Consider the following 21,256-nt stretch of genomic DNA (forward strand, 5'->3'; position numbering starts at 1 on the left):
CTTCTGCCTGACGTAGCTCGTGCCTGTGTGCCAGCCCACGACGGTTCCAAAGTACCTGCCAGTGGTTTGTGACAACGAGCCGGTCTTAAAACACTTGCGATGGTGTTACGAGGCACTAAAAAATACAAGGTGGACCGTGTCGGTGGGTCGCAAACGAATATTAAGGGCTCAGTAATGGTAGTAAAAGCGTAATTCGCGTGTCTCATCAATCACTTAAGTATGTACGCCGAAGGCAGCGTCTCGTCGGCACGAGTTACGACGAAGAACTAAAAGTCGTAAATCGAATTTACGCCCGAACCTTTACCTGCTATCGGCCCCGTCACGCGATTATTGGTTGCTACTTTGCGCACGGTGTTTGCATCGGCGATAAAAATGATGAGACCCCCGAGAAGAACTTGATGTTTCATCTTTCTGCTACCTTCCACTATGTGGTTTAACGATAATTGATTGACTCGGCGCGATAAAACGGAAGCGGAGGTGAACGTGCACCTCTGAGCCCATGAAAAATCTGAGGCATAGGTGGTGGCTACCTAGGAATATTAGATTTAGAGAGAGGCATCGAAGTCTGGGGAAAGTCTAGATTCACATCTCAATTCAACAGTTCGATCGATCCGTTCACTTCTTCCTGTACTCTCCAGAAATAGAATTCACCCGGTGCAGCTCCAAGTTGCGCGGTCCGTCCACTGTGAAGTCCTGAAACATTGTCATTTTTTAGGATTTATTTTTTAGTAAACGGAATGCTCCAACGTTAGGAGCTTTCCTCTGTTTAAAGCCAAATTCTATTCTTCCTCCTTTGGTCACAATGATCCGGTCACTAGGGTATGTAAGTTAGCTAATACCTATGCTTGCGGAATGAACTTTTTTCGATTCCCACTTACTTCTTTCAAATTGCAAGCGCGACGAGTCATGGCCACCAGCATAGCGTCTGAATAGCGTCCCATTCAATTATTTTCTGACAACACTTTGTAAACTTTTGTATATAAAAGGAGTTATCCGTATAAATACAATAAAAATAAAAATTTTCAATCATTTTGCCTTGTAAAAAGTATGAAATGGTTAATCCAAAAAGGTTTCCGCGATTCCGGCCATAGCCACTGATGTTCTGAGTAACGTGTAAAAATTTCAGACTGATTGGTCTAATAGTTTTAAGTTTTAAAACAAATTAAAACAATTCTTTTAATTTTTTTTGTATAATATAAGAGTAGCTTAATAAATACCAAAAAGATTTATTGCATTATATGTGTGTATCTACGGAGAAAAAAAATCTTTAAAAATAGCTTAATTTTTCAAACCGTCACAGTGGACTGACCCCTTAACATCCTACTTGACACGCTGCTCAAGCTATAGCCACCGCCCACATTCAAATATTTATCCCAGGGAAGAAGAATCCGTCGATGGCCTACATACCTCGACCAGTTAGCGCAGACATTCTATAACTGAAAGATCGAACTTCTAATCCCGGTGAAACGCTTGGATCACCCGACCTCTTTCTCCCAGAAATAACAACGCATTTCACTCAGCAATTCTAAGTTCAGAAAGCGCCGGGCCATATCGTTCGCAACTCGGGCATATTTGCCAATCTGTCGCAGAAGCTTAGGCCAACAGCACAGTAATAGAGCCATAATAGCAGCACGTATAATTCGAGCGGATGACATCTATCGCGGCAATAAGCGCGCAGAATATGTCCTGAGTAAATAGATTAAGACAGAGGTACTGTTTGCGGGCTAATGCAAGGGAACAATAATCATTGACGAGATCGTGATTGTCGTTCCAAATATTGGGGAACGCAACGTCCCAACATAATACGCGGCTGTGTCCGTAGAGACAAAAAGAAAGAAATAGGAATAAAACGCTCGTGTGTTGTAATAAAACACAAGCATTTCAGCAACGCGCAGTTTAACCGATATTGCTGGACAGGGCGAGGAAACAAATTGGATTTTATCGACTGGATGCAATTTAGTGTTGTATGAATATGCCGGGCGCCGGTGAGTCACGACGAAAGAACGTAATTACTGACATAGAGGGTAGCCTACGAGTTGCTCGGTTCAGAAAGGAATTGGAACCGAAAGGCGGGGGCGTGGAAGCTTGGAGTGGACGCGAAGGGAAATAATTACTCGTCGTACGGACAGGGGAATGAATAACGTAGCGTCCTTAGTCACTCGAAACCCGCCTTATTTGCATTATTCGCGGGCCAAGCGGTGTATTGTTGCACGATCCAGCGTGCTCCAAGAAGTTCCTGTCATTAAGGACGCGGTTAATGGAGGCGGCTAAGACAAAACGTGACGCCGCGCGAAAGAAAACGTCGTTGGTGTTTGTCCGCTGGGCTCCGAACAGCTCGGCCGAGGATCCGCGGCTTTCTCTTGCTCGTGGGCCGCGCACAATGCTGCATAGTATTCGTACATTAATCGTTAAGGCGTGCGTGTACTTTACCCGAAGCGTTACTCTTCATTTGCATCGTCCTCTCTCGGCGGTGCTTGCGCAACAGCCACCACGTCCGCGATTTTTACCTGTTGGATGTTAAACGGCGTTGCGGCAGATGGAGCGCGAATGAGTCACCCAGTGACGTATTTGTACGCTCAACAGGCGCAGACAATGTGACTTTTTACGGAGATACGAGCGTCCCAGTTGCCATTGAACTAACATTTTGGGATGTCCTGGGAATATTAAGTATTTTTTTTATGCATCGTGAAAAGGAGGAACGTATTCATGGTTGATAACGGTTTGGTTAATGGCTAAGTGTTAGAATATAATGTTTATTTATTCAAGAAAATAAAAGTTACACAGTCGAACGTCAGTATAATAATAATAAGAAGAACTGTATAAAACTTAAACTAAAAGTAATAGAAAGAATACTGTCTTTAGCGCGATACAAGTTATCCGTTCAGAGGGTTTTCTCGGACTGAGAAGCGCAGGGGTCGAGAAGACCGTTTTCCCCTCTTTTGGGTCTCCTGTAGCGAAAGAAAGGAAACTCATAAATTACCGGGTCCTTAAAGTCCCTGACACTCTAACTCTAGGAACAGTCTATCGTTGTACACATTCCAACACTAAGGATAAAGATTGTGACGTGCAAAACTGCGCAATCATGGGTCCAGATAATGTTTGTTTCACTGAGAATCAGGTGATTCTTGGGAATTTTTTCTAAGAACCTGTTAAGCGGAGCTTTTCCAAACTTTCAGGGTATTTTAGTTTATATTCAAACAATAAAAATTGATTTTTTCGTTACAAAGCGTTCGATAGAAATGGAGATACATATATATGTATCATGTGAACACGTTTGCAGGGACTTGGGCACCGGAGTTGTCAATTTGCGATTATGTTGGAGGCCGCAATTCTTCCCTGAATAAAGAAACCAAGGGCTTTCTTATTTCTCGTATAATTACATTGTCGATGGAGTTAAAACTTTTATAAATAAATTACATTGAACAACTCATTTTCCATAAATAGTAGCAAATATCTTGGGGCAGAATCGTAACTTTTTCTTTGAAGTCACACTAATTTGCCAACTTTTAATTTTTTCTTCGTTTGTTAGGTACATCGACAATGTAATTATACGAGAAATAAGAAAATCCTTGAGCTTTTTATCTCGGGGAAGAATTGGGGCCTCCAACATAATCGCAAATTTACAACTCCGGCGCGCGATTCCCTACGAACGTGTTCATATATCTCCATTTCTACCGAACACTTTGTAACGAAAAAATTAACTTTTATTGTTTGAATGTGAGGTAAAGTACCCTGAATATTTGGAAAAGATCCAATCAACAGTTTCTTAGAAAAAATTCCCAAGAATCACCTTATTCCTAGCGTCTTAAATACCTGTAAGGGCTGAGAACATTTTCGGGATTTTTTGGGGGAAAAACTTGGAGACTTTTTTAAATAAACGATTGTGTATTCGAAAGTATATCTTTTACAGTTCTTGCAGTATTTTTTGCAATGCAATATATAAATAAATAAAGGAATTACGTGACCTCACAGGTAGGCACGTCCTTTTAATTCCAATGGCATACAAATTCCCAACCATTCCTCCCGTGTCTTTTTTCCAAGCACAGAAGGCGTTCCTATCCTTGATTAAAATTTTTCTTCCTAGAGTAGGCCCCATCTCCGCTATCTCTTATCTAAAGTGATTAATTATTGCGCAACAGCGTACCCCTCGAACGATATCGCGAGTAATTAATGAGGGGTTCCTTCGCGTTTCCTGGATTAGCCTGGCAGAGGAAGTGCGAGGCTGGGCGAATCAATTAGTCGCTGAATCGTATATTTATTCTATTTTCGAAACGATTCATAGGTGCATTCTTCTCTATCCGAGACTGTTAACCTTCCGTGAATTTGTTCGCAGAAGAATGGACGGAAACGTTCCCTTATCAGCTGATGATAGGAACAGGAGTAGCGTTGATGGCTCTATTATTGCTGGCCGCCGTGAGTTTCCAGTGTTCGTCTACCTGGCGATGGTTAATGAACGTGAGAAGGTACATGAAGGAAGAGGACACTGAGAGCGACTTGTCCCAGCAGAACACCATTCGTATCAGTCACTCCCTTCCGGATCTTCAATCGGAGCCCATCACTCACGAATATGTTCAGGAGCAAAAGGAAAACAAGAAGGTATCAACTTTCATTTACACGCTTATACAGACCTCGTTGATTGTTTGATAAGAAGTATCTTGCTGCGGAAATGACAGTTTAAAAGTCCGGTGCGTGCAACACGCGTTTTCTCCTTCGTAACCCCCGATGAGACAGAGTTCATGCATGGGGGTAGGAGTTTCGAAGAGACGTAAAATGAAAATTTCATGCAGCGAGAGATAGCAGAAGAAACTTCGTTGTTAAGGAGCTAACGAAGATTCCCAGCAGCCGACTCACCCGGATGGAGCTTTTTAAATATTGAAACAGGACGGACGTATCAAGGCATGACTTTTTTACAGGTACTGCGCCAGACAACTTTGCCCATCGTGCCGATGAGGCATCAGAGCTTTCAACGACAGCTCTCCCACCGACTCGACCTACCGAACATCAAGTTCAGCATCTGTAGCCTGGAGAATCGCAGCGACTCCAGCCTCGGTTTAATCAAGGTACGGTCGATGAAAAATTCAACAGGATAAGTAGTCTTGTTGCTTTCGTTCTTAGACTGGCGTCATATTCAGCGGTTTAATTACTCCAGTTCAAATAAGAAAGTTGTGACTGGGTAATGTGGACGGAGGAATATCGTAGACGTTGATGAGAATATTTGCGACTGGTCCTCGTTCACCCATTCCTTTACCCGCGATACTTTCAGTCCAGCTAACTTCCCGCGTTAGGCAATTAAGCGAGCAGAATGCTTCTTCCCGCCCCTAAAAAGAGTTCCCCGCGGACGCGCGGCTCCGGCCGCAGTTCTTACAGCGAAGCAAACAAGAAAATTCAGTTTTCCAAAGTTTTAACCGCGCACGTGCACGTCCGCAGCCGGAACTTTACAAGAAGGAGCTGGTGAGACAGGAGAGCGCGGAGAGTTCCAGCACCACGGAGATGGAGTACGCTGGGAAGCTACATTTCGCTCTACGCTACGACAAAGAGATCGAGGGATTGGTGGTTAAAGTGAGTTCCATGATTTGGTAAATTAATATTTGGTAATTAATATTAGCTGGGTGCGAATGATGATCGTGAAGTACCCGACACTAAACTTTAACTGCGCATGTTTGAAGGGTACTTCTGCGATCAAAAAGGGGGTTTCTTCTTCCTGGGAAAATAAATCGAAAACGTGAAACGAGGACTTTCTATATAATCCAATATTTTAGAAAAAAAATCGATTTTTATTTAATTATTTCTCTTGCACGGGTAGGGGTACGTTAATGTTGAAGCTGCGATAATAGCGAGGAAAGAGAAATATTTCTTTATCAACGCTTTTATCGTTGGGCATCTATATAGTCATCTCGCTCTTATCGTCGCTCTGATCGTTTATCGCAGCTCCAACGTAAACGTACCCTAAGACTCGTTTAGTGACGAAAATAGGAGTAAACGATACTTAGTAGAGGCAAGCGTTACAACTACAAATAAAACAGAACAGAAACATGAACCAACTGAAATAATTATCTATAAATATCAAGACCCATCGTTATGTACCACCGCTGTGTAGAAGCTGGTTTTGAAGATAGAAGGAGATCCATAGAAGAAGTCAATCTCATTGAAATACAAGTTAGCCAGATTGCAAATTCTGTTAATGGGTCTTACCAGTGTGACGGCTGACAAAAGCTGTTATAAATTGCTGAAAATATTTCCTCGATTGTCGCACGCAGACTTTTGTCAATGAAAAAGATGAATGAACTAAGAATGCTAATGTACTTTCATCTTTTAATCCGTCGAATTCTCGCATTCTCAACATCCCTCTAATTTGTTAAATCTTTTTCTTTCTTCTCTTCTCTTCGTATTTCGTATTATCTTGTTATGTTTGTGTATACGTTGCTGTATTCCTTTGTTGTTTATAAGTAAGGTCAGGCATAGTAACAGCATACTAGCTGCGCCTCGCCTTTTACTGGAGTAATAAAGACGTTTAATAATAATAATAATAGTAATAACAATCCCCTGAGTAGAATATGTGTTTAATATGGCGCGTATAGAGTCACGCACTATGCCAAGCATCTCAATTCCCGCGAGACAACCAAGTCTATCGGCCAAAGCTGCATCAGAGCTTTTTCCTTAAGCTGCGCACGTAACGCGCGAAATCAACGTGCAGCACACACACGCACGCATACACGTAGAGTGGAAGCGAAGAATTCTTTCCTCGCAAGCGATGACCGACATTCCCGTTCCACTTTCGACGTTTGCCCAGAATTATATCCGTCTCGATTTATGATATACTCGATCGCATGCAGCTGCATTGATTAAGCCGCGGCCTGTTTCAAGGCTGCGCCATTTCGTCATGGCGAAAGATTCTCCCGCGGGCGAGAGCACACGAAACGAATCCGAGGGGCAGGGCTCGCTCCACCGTGCAACGAAATCGATTCTACCATTCATTATCACGCGAACGACTTTGCCCTGCCTCGACGGCTAATATTGCCACGCTATAGAACGAATGATTCGCCCTAATTCCTGGTCACATCCGGTGTGTAAATTCCGCGGCGAGAATTGACCCTCAAATACTGGGGCAGAGGCGACAAGCGGAGCCGTGGAAGTCACACTGTTCTCCCAGGAACCTCTGTCTGACTAGTCACGGCATCATCTACTTGGCGCTCCCTGTGCTTTCTCCAGACACTACGTATTCGAACTTTTAAGGCCGTCGCGCATTCTAGCGAAACGCGGCGATACGAAGAGACAAGTTTATGAACAATTGATGACCGAAGCGCAGCGACAATTAATTAATTATTAACAATTCCTTCGCCGCGCTACGCCAAATTGCGCGACCGCCTTAACACCAGAATTTCACCCCGAACTGTTTTCAATATTTCGTAATAGCTAACTATTATCTTTGCCGCGACTACTGTGCGTTCATCACTGAAAATAAAACAGAACTCCCTCGGCGCCCGTTGCTCACGCAGCGGATCGACTGCTTGTCGGTGGGAACGTTTTCGTAACGCTTTAAGCGCGTAGGCAAATTCAGTTCACGATTGCACTCGGCCAGGCTAATTACGCGGACATATTTAGCGCAAGTTATTGGATAACGATAATGAAGTGTGCATGGCAATGGACACGCGCGTCCCTCCTCCGCGGGCATCGGTTGTATTGCGATCGAGCGCGGCGCGGGCGATGTAACGACGCCGATGTATTATTCCTGCGGCGGAATGGAATTGATGGGGATTGAATTTGTCGTAAATAGGGCGGCGCCCACGTTTCGTGACACATAAATATAAATGCGCACGCTGCATGCGTGCCACGTACATGTCCGGTTCATTCATAACTCTACTTGAGCACGAAGCTGCAGGAACGTGGACGTACGACAGCCCACGGAGACCTGAATTTCTCTCCCCTGGCCGTGTAATTACCCTGATATGCAGAATTAAGTAACGGCACGTCGAGTACTCGGGAGATTAGAAGCACTCTTCTTCGCGTTTATTTCTCCGCTGAGGGAGGAATTAATTGTCGCGTGTCACATACCATTTACCTTCTCTTCGCCGTCGCTTAGAGCAAGAAGCATTCTTTCGCTTCGAATCGTTCCTGGAACTTCTGCTCTCGTTGCTCCTTTCTTCTTTGCCCGGGCAGGACCATCGTTACAGAGAAAACTGCAGTTCTTCGCCCGGTTTTATCAGAACGAAGTATATTGCTTTTAACGAAGCCTGCCGTGACGACAGTGAAGCGTTACTTTTACATTAGAATGGCTCAACTTTCGAGCTGTTCTCGCGAAACAGCGATGCTCCGAGTCTTTGAATTTTCCCTGAAACTTTACTCGTTTGCCATCGCCGTTTCAGCGATGTTTCGCGAATAGTCCTCCGTTTTAATGTCATTCGCTACTTGTTTGTATTCTACTTAAACGGACCATGGTGTCGATTTTAGGTGTTAGAGGCTCAGGAACTACCAGTGAAAGACGTGACCGGTAGCAGCGACCCCTACATAAAGATATACCTTCTGCCAGACAGAAAGAAGAAGCACCAAACGAAAGTACATCGAAGGAATTTGAACCCCGTGTTCAACGAGATATTCATCTTCAGGTTTGTAAAGTCCACTCGTTCGTTCAGCCCTCCCCGTCAGATATACTAACGGAACGGACCTCTGTGACCTTAGTGTGCCGTACGAAGAACTGCGGGAGCGATACCTCCAATTTTCGGTATACGACTTCGATCGATGCTCGCGGCCCGATCTGATCGGACAGGTTGTGCTCAAAGGATTGCTCGAATGCACCGACCTCGAGCAAGAAATCGAGTACACAATGAACATTCTGTGCGCCATGCAGGTAGCGCGACTTCCTTAGCTACTTAACACCTGGATCCTGGTGCGAAACGAAGGCTGACGACGATTCGTATGGTGTTTTAGGAGAAGGTGGACTTGGGAGAACTGATGCTGTCGCTTTGCTATCTTCCAACAGCTGGTCGACTGACCGTGACCATAATCAAAGCTAGGAACCTGAGAGTCATGGATATAACAGGATTGTCTGGTAGGACTTACCGCTGCTATTGCTATCGAGACACTATTTACGATTAAGAAACGTTCCAACGAAAACTCTGATTTCCAGATCCCTATGTGAAAGTGTACCTACTCTGCCAAGGCAAGAGGATCAAGAAGAAGAAGACCACGGTTAAGAAGAACACGCTGTTCCCCGTCTACAACGAGGTTCTGGTGTTCGACGTGCCCGCGTCCAACATCGAGGATGTCAGTCTAATAATAAAAGTAATCGATTACGACAGGTGAGCGACAGAACGAGAGGAATCGCCGGAATGGTCCCGAAATCGCCCGTAGACATTCACCAACAATTTCATCCGATCCTCGTTTCAGGATTGGACCGAACGAATTAATGGGTTGCACGGCGATTGGCTCCAGTTTCATCGGCATCGGTCGTGACCATTGGCTAGAGATGCTGGACAATCCAAGGAAACCCGTGGCGCAGTGGTATCCCTTAATGGAAACGGTAGCTGGTCACATTCCGTGCGTGAATTCGGAGCCACTTCCCGTGAGTCTGAGCTGCTTGAATAGCAGGTGAGTCGTGACTTATTCTATCGATTACTCTGCTGCGGGTCTACCAAATGTCCGATCGCACGGAAAATCGGGCAATCATTGGTACCAGCTGAGAAATCTGATACACCGTTGAGAACGCGAATGACGGGTGGTTCGGTGAACGGAACACGACTTTTCGTTGCAGATGAAGACACCGCGGCTGAAATAAGTATCGCGGAAGGTTCGCAATTTTTGTCAGACGTCGACTTGGACGTTGTTTCCTTCTGTCGTCATTTAATGCACACCGCTTGACTGACTTAAGTACAATTTCTATCTCAAGAGGCTCGGAAGAAACAAAGAAACCAAAAAAAAAAAACAACAAAAAAATAAGAAAAAACTAATAAACACTCTGTGCTTTGGAATGTAATCATCCGCGGTGAGCGTGGAATAGTAAACGAATTAATAGAACGTAGACGAATGCTTGTGGAAGCGTAGTATGATAGAGAGACGAGCGGGAGGCGAGGTTGCTCAAAACTATTCCGATGATCAAACGTAGAAGAAGAGAACAATAAGGAGGAAAAGAATAGGGGAGAGAATGGGAGGGAGAGAAAGATAAAGATAGAATAGTTTATTTTTGAAGAATGAACCCAGGCTGGCCCTGTGTTCGAGCATAAACATAAATACGGATCGTTCACTGACTATACTCGTCAATATTTTATCAGCGAGAGAGAAAGAGAATAAGAGAACTATTAACGCAATAGATGGTTGTGAATGATATCAATTTTTACACGGCCCTCGTAGAAGCGTCAGCTGATGTCTCGAAACACGCCCCGGCGCGCCTTATTTTCCGATGGAAGAAAGCGTACAGATAGCAGACGATAAGAGAGATTTCGATGGATGCGTGAAGTTTTCACAGATTCTATTGGAAAATCACTGTCGAGCGTACAAAATAGAGTTTTCGTTGAATGCGTGGCTCTTCGAAATAATTTTCATACGGAGAACGAGGGGGGGAATTGTGAAAGGACCTGTGAAACATGCACGACTTTTATGTTCAAACTCTTTCGCTGCTCTTCGCCGCGTCTAGGATCATTATTTTTATTCCCCATTGTTTTGAGACCTTCGTTACCTCGAAAACAGATATTTTACAAAGTTAGCCTCGATCTCAGGTCACTCCTCTGTGCATCGACGAGTTAAACGCAGCAAAGGAGCGATTTAATTGTAAAAACTCGAATATACGTAAACTGTATGTAGTTGCCTATCACCTGTATGCTTGAAAGCGAGCGATACGATGCCCATCAGAATTGTTTCCAATGGCGGTCCTTGCGAATCCTCGATGGTGAGCCCACAGCGACTAGACTTCTCCTTCGTGCTTCCGGAACAGCACTACCTGTCCTGATCCACTTCGCGCATGACACCGTGGAGGTACGTTCTAACGACAATAAGCCGAGTACCCGAGTAGACCTTCCTCTAGACTTTAAATAGCAATATTCTTAATGATACCGCTGTATCGTTGCTGGCGAGAACCAAAGGTGCGAGACGAGGAATAGAGATGTAGCGACGCGACGTTTACTAATTCACGCTCCCTCCGCCACTTTCGCGCAAAACGTTCTCATTCACCGTGATACGTGTTTAGATATAAAGCTCGCCGAAGGGCGCCGTTTGTGATAACACGCAACCTACACATACGCGCGGAACACATGTCGATGGCTGATGGATCGACCCGATGGTGTGCTCGATAATAATGCGTGTGTGCCGTGCAATGGGCCTCGCAGAGAAGAGAAACTCCGTGCGCGCACAGCTGACGCTGATGCATCGCGGAGGTCTGTACACGTACGTTTAAGATTCGAGAGCACTGGGTGCAGGACGGGGCGAGTACTACTTCGCGGCGGCTCGTTTTATGCTTTCGGCTGGCGAACGACCGGAGACTACGATCCCAGGTGCGAGACACAGATATTTACGGGCGATGAAATGTACCAGACGCCTGGACGTCTCTGGGCAATGGATGCAGCTAGAAGGGTAGGCGGACACAGCCACCGGTGTACATTACGATTATAAGTGACGATCCCATTGACGTTCTGACGATACTCTGTGTTCCAAGTAGATGAAAGTATACCCGTGACAGCTAATAGATTACAGCCGTAAGAAGACGCCAGGCAGCGTGCCCGAGAAACGGAGATACTGTAAGTGCAGTAGTAGAACACGAGATGTGCCAAGACACAAGTAGTAGTAGCGTAGCATAGGGAAACGTAGTGCACAAGATTCTGGGCTTTCAGTAGTAGATCCTCCAAGTGTATATTTGTAATGTCCTTGTACCAAACCAAACGTATTTTGTCAATTCGAGCATGGCTGCCCGTGAAGCGCTCCAATGGTCATCTTTTTAAAGTCTCACGGACTTCTCGCCTCATCTATTGCTCCAGCGATGTCCGTCGCCGTGCACAAACAAACACAAACAAGATGATTGTATTTTTCGTACGAACAGAACACTCTACTACAGACTGAGCTTACTCGAGTAACTTCACCTATCCAGCGTAACGATGTTAAGGGGTGGAAGGGCTTTTTCAGACGACCGATTCGATGAATGGTGGTTGGTGTTCGAAACACATGGCTGTTTCCTTTTATTCGTGTTATTTTATAATTGGATGGCAGGTACAATAGAACGTTCTATAAAAATGAACTCTGAAATTATTGCGGAAGGCATTACTTAGCTTAGATTATTTCCCATCAACCTACCTGGTAATCTTTGTTCATATCTAGCGTTTTTTTTTCTCTCTCTTTTTTTTTCTTTTTCTGTAGTTTACTGTAATTATCTTTTCCTATATTGTTCTTGCGCTTAATGGGCCTGTCCCGTGAATAAATTATTATTAAATTAAATTAAATTAAATTAAATTAAATTAAATTAAATTAAATTAAATTAAATTAAATTAAATTAAATTAAATTTCCTTTAATTATCATATCCAGAATATAAGCGAAATGGGACCCGAGGCTTTTTTCTTTCGATATTCAAATTCGGGGGTATCTAATCTGGTTGCATTCCTTCTATTCGATGTAATTTCTGCAGCATTCACCGAGTAGCAGTCTCGTCTGAAAGAGTTCCAATCGCTTCAGTCGGAGTAGTCGTTTGAATGGGCTTAGTGGAAGCGTTTTTTTTTCTAAACGGGAGAACTACGTTGAATACCGAGAAGCGTTAATCTTCGGAGACATGCGATGTACCTAAGAAAGTGGTGAAGAACCTCTATTCGTAGATGTACCGATTCATTTCGTCTCGCGTTTTTTGTATTAATTCCCGTGTATTCTTGGTGTACGTAACGTCGATGTCCCAGTTGACGCGTTATTTTCTATGGTTAATGTTGTTGGACAAAGCCCATCGATACCCCATGTCGTTGACTTCGCATCGATTCGATCTCACCTCTCGCGACACCCTCTCATGAACAGATACGCGCCGTTGCTGAATAAACGGTGAACGGTATATCTATGTGTACGTGGATACATATCAACCGATACGAACAAATCTGCAAGACAGTGTCGATCTTACCCGAACGAAAGATCTCGGAGAGAGAGGGCGACGACAAAAGCAGCTAGCAAAAACGAGACCTCGTTTAAAGTCTACTCTGATCATGAAAGTGATATAACCGTATATTTAATCAAACTGCAGGCGAACACCCGGTGGTGCCGGTGATAATATGCATTTTCTAACGAGTATGTGTATCTGTACTGTATATTCGGGCACACAGTAGCCTCTTTGTGATTGTGGATGAAATAAATAAATCGGTACCATGTAGAACAACTTCTTGCTTCAGTTGCTAACAACCCCCAACAGGCGCACGCGACTTTAAATAAATAATATAAAAGGAAACTTCTTTCGTACATCACATCCAGTTTAATTCTTGACTGCCCTGCGTGCAAGCGACATAAAAGGGGCCCATTCGTCATCCGAGGACCTTGTCAACGTACCTTGCCCCTGCAACTTGTCCTTTCAGTGTAAGACAGAGATACAGAAGATGATTAAGAACGATGCGAAGCGTGGACGAAAAATGAAAGGAAAACGGTCTGCAACATCAAATGTACTTTTCATTTATTTGACTACTTATCTTTACAGATTAGTCTACCTTACGCTAAGATACAACTTTCCCATTATGTTACCTCTAATCGGAAACGTTACGGTAATACTAAGTATAAAATAAGCAATAGAGCTTATATTGGTATGTAGCAACGACTTAAGTACCTTCTACTTAAATAGTACTCGTTTTAAAAGTGCCGGGAATAAACCTGCGCCGTCCGTGTCGTCGAACGAGACCCGACCGACGTGGTGTCGCGCGGTTACGAGTTTGGCTTTCCTTTTTCTTTATCAGAGAAATCATATTTAGACAAGCATCGAGGTTTTCTTTAGAAGGTTAACTGATTGCAGCCATTTGTTCGTCGATCGAACATCGATCCCGTCCTCTCTCGCGTGCCTCCCCCTCTACAGTACTCTACATCGTGCCGTGAATCGTGAAAAAATTAGGCCATATTATATGCTCCTCGCGCGGCATTCCCCTGGTGTTACGCAATTTCCCCCACCCCTCTATCTTAAATCTCTCCTCCCTGCTAATTAGAAATTTGAATACGCGTTCTAAGTGCTGGCACGAAATTGCAACGATCAACGTGACGTGACGGTAACATGTGGCGATGAATGTTATAGAGAATAGAGTATCGCGGAACGATGTTCAGTCTTGAAGAAATGTAACTGCAGCGACAATAGAGTCTTGTGAAATCGGATGGGCTTAAGCTTAATCGAGAGCGGATGGCTCGTGTAGCATTACAAATGCTGTACAATATTTATCGTATCGCTTATCATAAGAAACGGACTCACGATTATAAAACGCTACTTCGACGCAGATGAACTCGATGATGTTGGTTTTAACGATCGCAACTCTACGCGACTTTGCTACATCTTGTTATCATCCCCTCTGTCTACTATCCGCCTTTCCCCTCGTTACTCCGCTGCCTTTAGTTGCCCCCATTTCTACGATCTCGCGCGTATATTGACTTTTATCGATTGATTTGGAAAATTACTCGGCGCCGGGAAGGAGCCACGCGGCGACGAACGAAGAGGACTTCGAACTTCGTCGCGATGAGTCCGCTGTTTTTCCATCGATTCTACATCGTCGAACGCGATTCTCTTCTTCCGCGTCGCTGTTAAATACTGAACGAGTTACGATTCTAACGACTATGCGTCCGAATAAGTGTTATTCCCGCGACCATACACGCGTCCCCTCTTCCCCTCTTCATCCGCCCGTGATTACGCTTAGAAACGTTTGAACGCTCGATTAACCTACACGTAAGTACTTCTACGGGCAGCTCCCTATCTAAACGAACCATTAATTCACTTTTTCGGTTTTCTCTTTTTTTTTTGTTGTTTCGTTTGTCTCTTTACACAGTGTATTAGCATTACCTCGCGCTTTCTTACAATCAACGTGAACAACGCAAACAGTTGGCTCGACACGGAAACCGGAATCGGATGTAAGTACCCCTAAATCTCCTCCAATATACAAATATCTCTCTGTGTACGTGTGTTTGTGTGTATATATGCGTGTACGTTCGCGCTCAGCGACTCGTTACTTTAATATTTAAGTACGTCGAAATGTAAACCACAATCGTGTAAGATAAGAACACTAATAATTACATACTCATAATAATAGTAATAATAATATTAATAAGAATCATGAGAATAAGGTGTAGTGTTTGTTTTGATAATAATTATAGGCAAACCCTTTTGTTTGTAGCGTTGTACTTAGCGTTATTTAAAATAGTAGCGTTACTCTTACGTGATGTACCGAAGTTCGAGTTACGGACAGAAATCGACTTTTAACTTCCTCTTCTTCTCTTTATATATATTTATATATATATAATAGCAATATGGAGGGAATTCACTAACAACTTGCTCGAAAAGTGCAGCGTTCTCACACACCTATAAACAAATATAAAAACTCCTCTTTTTAAAATCTTTTTCTTACTTTTTCTCGCCCCGTCTTTTTTTCAATTTTTTTTTTTTAGTTTCTTCTTTTCGCTTTGTTTTGCTTCGCTCGACGCGGTACATTCTCGCCGATCACGTTGCTTCCCCGAGTGATCCTGTGCGCGCGCTATTGCACTTCGTGCCAACCACTATCGTCCATTTCTTTACTTTCCAAATCGCGCGCACATTCGAGTTTCTCCCCCGCAGCTGGCCGCCTCCAGATATCCCGCTGGAGATCACAAGATCCCAAGGAGTCGAAGCCTTCGAGTTCCCTCGTGACTCGAACAGGATCGTTGTATTGGAGACGACGCGACGCGAATCGCCCGAAAGCAAGGAACGCGGCTAGAATGTCGCGCGTGCCACTTTGCGTTCTAATCTTCTTCCCCGCTTTTACCGCCCTCCTCGCCCCATTTCTCCTTCCATCGTAGCGAAAATAAGGTGTACGCGTCTGTACATGTTAAGTACAATTAAGTAAACAGTTGCGCGCGCGTGCACGCGAGAAATTAACATTACATGTATCCGAAGCACCAGGCACAATCCTCTTCCTCACGCACACATAGCAAGCGTGCACGAATTCTTTCTCTCAGCAGTCACTCGCCTTCCTCCTCGCAGCTTCCCCTCCTCGCAGCTGTCGAGCGTTCCTCATGCACGCTCGTCGTTGCATCCTCTTCCTCTCGCACGACTCGCCAACGGAACAATTACGAACAATCATGCATAAGCACGCTCAATATCGATATAGCGATAATATACCATTGTTTAACACGTTTCGCATTGCACACACGTAACACCGTCCTACGCGTGTATGAATTGTACGACAACGCGCGGTCGATCGGTCGGCCGCGATCGGGGTACACGACAATAACCGCGTCCACTAATTATTAACAATTACGTTACATGATCTCCGCAAGCTCAAGAGTGATTGATCGCTAGAACGACGGCACCATGCACTTACTTTACATCTACCACGTAGACCAAGTACTGTATATGATTTAAGTGTATCGACATCTAAGGAATTGAGGCCGCCAGTGATCCGCGACGCCATTTGTCGCGAGCCCTGACTAGATAAGTACATCCTGAGACGTTCGCGTTCGCGTATCCTTTTGGCTTTGCAATTTCCACGAGTCCGTCTATCCCGTCGAGCGTTTCTTCTTCGAATTGGTCAGTCCCTCTGCGTTGTATTTTACTTTTAAGTACCGCATTGGCTATGTGCAGGGTGTAGAATTGAAAGCGTTATCCAGGGACCCTTGTGAGTTTTTAATCCAATCGTATGTCCGCGTTAGTTAATCGAATTTGATTCTATAATCGAGTTGTCTTGAAAACGCGATCGTGCGCGTATAGACTCGCGTTACAAAGGGGGTGCGTCGCAAGGATCACCGAGGCGGCCGTAAGCGCTCGCTCCGAATTATTCTCATTTACGCTGAGTCTCTCTCACACTGTCTCCTCTCCGCGCCCACGCTATCTTTGTCCTGCATTTTTTATTATACGAAGACCCTCCGGCTTGAAACGTCACTGATCCGTCACGAAAGGAAAAACACATCGAGATCTACGACGACTGAAGCGTGCGCGTGAAAACAATCTCGTAAACGGACAGAAGAAATGGCTACCAGCTACTTGGCAAGCGAAACACGACGTACGCTGTGTACGTCGATCGAATCGCAAGACGCAAAGAAATCGAAGCTATACACACGCATCTCCCACGACATGATTACTCTACCTACTTGTACTCGCTCGCCAACGTCGACATTCCCCAAGAAAGAGTGACTAGCGTTCGGTTCTACAGCGAAACGGCGAGATGTCGATCATTCGTGAACGAGTCCGCTCCCTCCCCTTAATCTTCCTATCGAACGTTCCCTTTACTCTCCCCTCCGTCTTTCGAACTTTCCTCTCTCGTCCCATCGATCCCTTCAATCTTTCTCACTTGCTATGGCTCCCTGCACGGTTCTCTTCACCACAAAACTCGCCATTCGAATCGTCATACGGGCGACACGCTCACACACGAAGAAACGGTCGATCCCCGCGCCAACGAGGACCGCCGCTAATGAATTCGGTATGCGATTCCTCGTTTTTAAGCCTATATAACCTTGTCTTGCTGATTTATTATACCTCGCGTGCGAAAATACCAAGAAATATCCTCGCAAAAGTTAAGCTGGACGGCTTTGATAAAAATTAGGATCTCTTCCGAAGGACGTGAACCTCGGGGGGTTGGGATGTGTTGCTGGGAGGTGAGGGTGGGTGGTTGGGGCGGTGGCGATGATTGTGATTGTGACGGCAATGGTGTGTGTTCCTCGAGAGATAGGGGAGGCGATCCAGCGTACACTGGGCTTGCGAAAAAGCGTCGATCGCCCCCCACGCGGAAGTGCTTCTTGTGCAGACGTGTACGCGTACCTTTGTGTATTTATAGACGTGTATTAACGCGTGATAGATCTGCGTATACAGGGTGTGACGATGTGGTGTAGGTGTTGTTCCTATGTCTCGTAAACTGAACTCACTAAGTGCTTAGCCGAAAAGTGTTTATATCACGAGCGGCAATTGCAACATCGGCGCAGAATACAATGGAAACGTCACTCTTTTGTAATGGTGCACGTTTCCCTACCTCATTTTTCACTCATTCGCTCGCCACCCTATTACGGAATAATGCGTATGTGTGTGTGTGTATGTATATATATATATATATATAAGTATTATATATATATATATATTTATATATGCCGCAGAGATTATCGTATTTACACGGGACGTAACTAGCGTTAGAGATATCGGGGGCCATACCCACGCGCCATTTCCTAGCGGGAAATGTAACGCGCCCTCGCCTTCCAGAGACTGCTTACGATTTCCTCTTTCAGCCGCGGGCGTTCTGTCCTGAGGATCCCTCACGTCTGACCAGCGCGCTACCCTCGAACAGGTGAGTCGAGAATCGGCCTTTCGAATGTCCGCAAGCGTACAGATAGATCCGAGTCTTGGTAATTGACTAGCGTTTGAGAGACGTGCGCCTTCTGTCGGCTTTCTCTCCTCTCCGAGTCTCTTCGCGCGCACTGTCGCGGCTTGGAGCCCAGAGGGCCCGGTTGTTGGACACCTCCTGACCACACTTTCCTCTACTGTTCGCTTGCGCGGCGTCGTCGATTCGCGCGCTCGCGCCACGGAAGCACTGCTTTAATTGTTAGAGTCGCGAGTAAGCGAATTATTGCTAAACGCTGAATATCGTGAATACCTGCTGCTCGGCGACTACGCATCTGCGCCCTCTACTTGATTGTAATAAACGGTTGCGAAAGCGTCGTTGCTCGTTGCTCCTCTCCGTAGAAGACACCTCGGTCATGGCCGGGGTCGTTGCGCTCGGTTGTCGCGTCGCAAGCTCGACGAACGTCTCGTTCGCACCTCGCGTTATTGCGCGATGCGTTACTCTGGTTAGTTGAATCGTAGGTCGGCTGTAACGTAAGATGTACACGTAGATTGTAGTCAGATTGCTCTATGGTTGTCACCGTTGCGACCCATTCATGCTTCGGGAGAAATCCAGTCGGTATTATGAAAAAAGATGGGGCAACAGCTGGGGTGTGTTTGGGTGAGGTCGATGTTGCTAGACGTACGCGAAGCAGTCTCAGTAACGTTGCTGGAACTCGTGATGCCATCGGTTGAAGTCGATGTGGAATATCACGATGGACCCATTAGCCAGACCAGCTAGGAGAAACCTGCAAAAAGAGCTTTGAAATTGTAGGCGGAACGACAAGTCTTTCGTGACGATCAACGGAGCCCGGAGTTTAGGGTACACTTGTAGTTTGAAGCGTACTTACTTCTGATCGTGAGAAAGGGCTAGCGAACGAACGCTGCTTTCGCAGGCTGGGAATGCGTAGAGAAGGGCGAGGTTGAACGTCCTCCAAACTTCCACGATACGTTTGTCACCACCTGTCATTAAGTACTCGCCATCTCTGCTGAGAAGCAGACACTGAAAGAAATGGAAAACGCGAATGGTATCATGGAACAATTAGAAGACGTAAGCGACTCCTGTCGAGACTGTGATCCTGCAAACACTGTATGGGTTAGGCTACCTGAAGATTATCGTTATGCGACTCGTGGCGAAGGCGTTTCCCATTTATGGTAAACGCTGCTATGTGCCCACGCTCGTAATTCACCACAATGACACCTTCCCGCGACATCGCGATGTTTTCAGGGGAGGAGAACCCATTTGGAGGTTCCAACGACCTCAGGAGATCGCCGAAAGTCGTATGCACGAGAACAGGACCGTCTATAAGCGAGAAACGATTCGATAAATTCCACTCTTATTCCATAATGTTAAACCTTCACCGTAGATGCCACGAAATCTTGAAGAGTATGTGCAATTACGTACAGTAAGAACCAGAAACGACCAAGCCCAGCTCGGCTGATATAACGACAGCCGTTACCGGCTGCTCGTGACCCGTAAGGGTTGCCCTGGGTGCTGGAGCTTCGCCCTCTCCAACGATTGTCTGCGTCCTGGCATTCCAGTGCCACAGCAGAACGGTGCAGTCGGCGCTTCCTGATGCTATGTAGCAGTCGGAGGTGATGTTGCACTCGCTACGCGACAAACACGTCACGACACCGTAGTGGCCAAACACTATCTGCACGATTTTCGCTGGAAAAAGGGAATTATCTTCCTTTCTACTTTGAAATACTGCTTTCCCCTTTCTACACCCCCTTTCCTCTGCCACACTCCCGCACACCATCAGCCAATTTTCCCTCCATCTGCTTATTGATCAAAATCATTACCAGTCTCGGTGGAGAAGACGCGGAAGCTATTATCCCAGAAGCCACAGGCGACCAAGAAACGGCTGTCCACGGTGGTGACGAAGCAGTTGCTTCGGATCTTCAGCTTCTGGCTGAAATTGTCGCCCAAGTGCCGGCGTAACGTTGGATTGGAGCTGTTCGCCGCTTGCGCTGCAACACGCGAGTCCCCCGCAATTAAGTCACTGCTATAAGTTCAAAGGTCGAAGATTCTTTGTTCCACTTACAGAGAACAGGATCCATGGACAGTGGTTGGTTCGCGGCCTGAGCCTGTGGAGTGTCCGCGTAGCTCGGCGACTGAACGGACGCTGTAATTCAGCCCCCCGTTAATAGGATAATGAAATTCACTGGCAACGAGAGTTGCCGACCGCGAAGCTTACCAGCGTAGTTGGTGTTCCATCTGTTGACAGCGAACTGCTGCCCAGTGGTGACCGTAACTACCGATGGCAGTGGCAGCTGAGGGTAAGTGTTGGCCGATATGTGACAGATCGGCGAATTCGATGGGAATTTAATGGCCATGCACACGTCGTCCGGGATGCTCGAGAACATCATCGGTGACTGCAACACGGGTGGCAACGTCTTGTCAAACTTCGCGGTACTCTTCTCGTTCGGAACGATTGAACAGAAAGAAAAGCGTGCATTGCACGTATATGTAGGTATATAAGTACGACTTATTAACTGGATGGTCTAACGAGTGTGCCGTAAGGGTGGCTAACTCAGATATCTAAAGGCTGGCGTTTAAAATGTAGAGAGATTCTGCACGGTGGTCGGTTTTTACTGTGCGATCATGAGACTATGAATCTCAGCTTTTCTATACCGAGCACTAGCAGTGATGTACTGTAAAAGTAGCGGAGTGCTTGCAAGGGCTGGCTCGTGCCTTCGTTAAGAATAATCAAACTGTTAAGCCTCTACCTTACAACAATGCTCTCCCCAAACACGCTTCTCCAGACTAAATACCTACAATACAT

At 45.5% G+C, this 21,256-nt stretch overlaps 2 protein-coding genes across 21 annotated transcripts in view; one reads left to right on the plus strand and one right to left on the minus strand.

The window, feature by feature from the left end:
• LOC143367357 (synaptotagmin-6) overlaps positions 1 to 9,948 on the plus strand; it is a 36,075-nt gene extending 26,127 nt beyond the window's left edge. The window contains exons 2-10 of the mRNA XM_076809087.1: positions 4,334 to 4,596; positions 4,914 to 5,060; positions 5,428 to 5,559; positions 8,449 to 8,603; positions 8,677 to 8,845; positions 8,926 to 9,046; positions 9,125 to 9,296; positions 9,385 to 9,585; positions 9,749 to 9,948. Coding sequence (XP_076665202.1) covers positions 4,334 to 4,596; positions 4,914 to 5,060; positions 5,428 to 5,559; positions 8,449 to 8,603; positions 8,677 to 8,845; positions 8,926 to 9,046; positions 9,125 to 9,296; positions 9,385 to 9,585; positions 9,749 to 9,752 — 1,364 coding nt within the window. The 3' untranslated portion in view covers positions 9,753 to 9,948. The remainder of the gene's footprint in view (positions 1 to 4,333; positions 4,597 to 4,913; positions 5,061 to 5,427; positions 5,560 to 8,448; positions 8,604 to 8,676; positions 8,846 to 8,925; positions 9,047 to 9,124; positions 9,297 to 9,384; positions 9,586 to 9,748) is intronic.
• A 3,651-nt stretch (positions 9,949 to 13,599) lies between these two features.
• Rg (A kinase anchor protein rugose) overlaps positions 13,600 to 21,256 on the minus strand; it is a 359,505-nt gene continuing 351,848 nt past the window's right edge. For 11 of the 20 annotated variants that reach the window (XM_076809073.1, XM_076809069.1, XM_076809072.1 and 8 more), the window contains 7 exons: positions 20,669 to 20,888; positions 20,516 to 20,596; positions 20,274 to 20,441; positions 19,876 to 20,139; positions 19,577 to 19,773; positions 19,322 to 19,473; positions 13,600 to 19,219 (listed from right to left, as the gene is read on the minus strand). In XM_076809073.1, the coding sequence (XP_076665188.1) occupies positions 19,129 to 19,219; positions 19,322 to 19,473; positions 19,577 to 19,773; positions 19,876 to 20,139; positions 20,274 to 20,441; positions 20,516 to 20,596; positions 20,669 to 20,888 (1,173 nt within the window). In that variant the 3' untranslated portion in view covers positions 13,600 to 19,128. The remainder of the gene's footprint in view (positions 19,220 to 19,321; positions 19,474 to 19,576; positions 19,774 to 19,875; positions 20,140 to 20,273; positions 20,442 to 20,515; positions 20,597 to 20,668; positions 20,889 to 21,256) is intronic. The other 9 variants (XM_076809081.1, XM_076809083.1, XM_076809078.1 and 6 more) reach the window with 1 other exon arrangement.

This window comes from Andrena cerasifolii, chromosome 3, assembly GCF_050908995.1.
Source record: "Andrena cerasifolii isolate SP2316 chromosome 3, iyAndCera1_principal, whole genome shotgun sequence".
Lineage (NCBI taxonomy): Eukaryota > Metazoa > Arthropoda > Insecta > Hymenoptera > Andrenidae > Andrena > Andrena cerasifolii.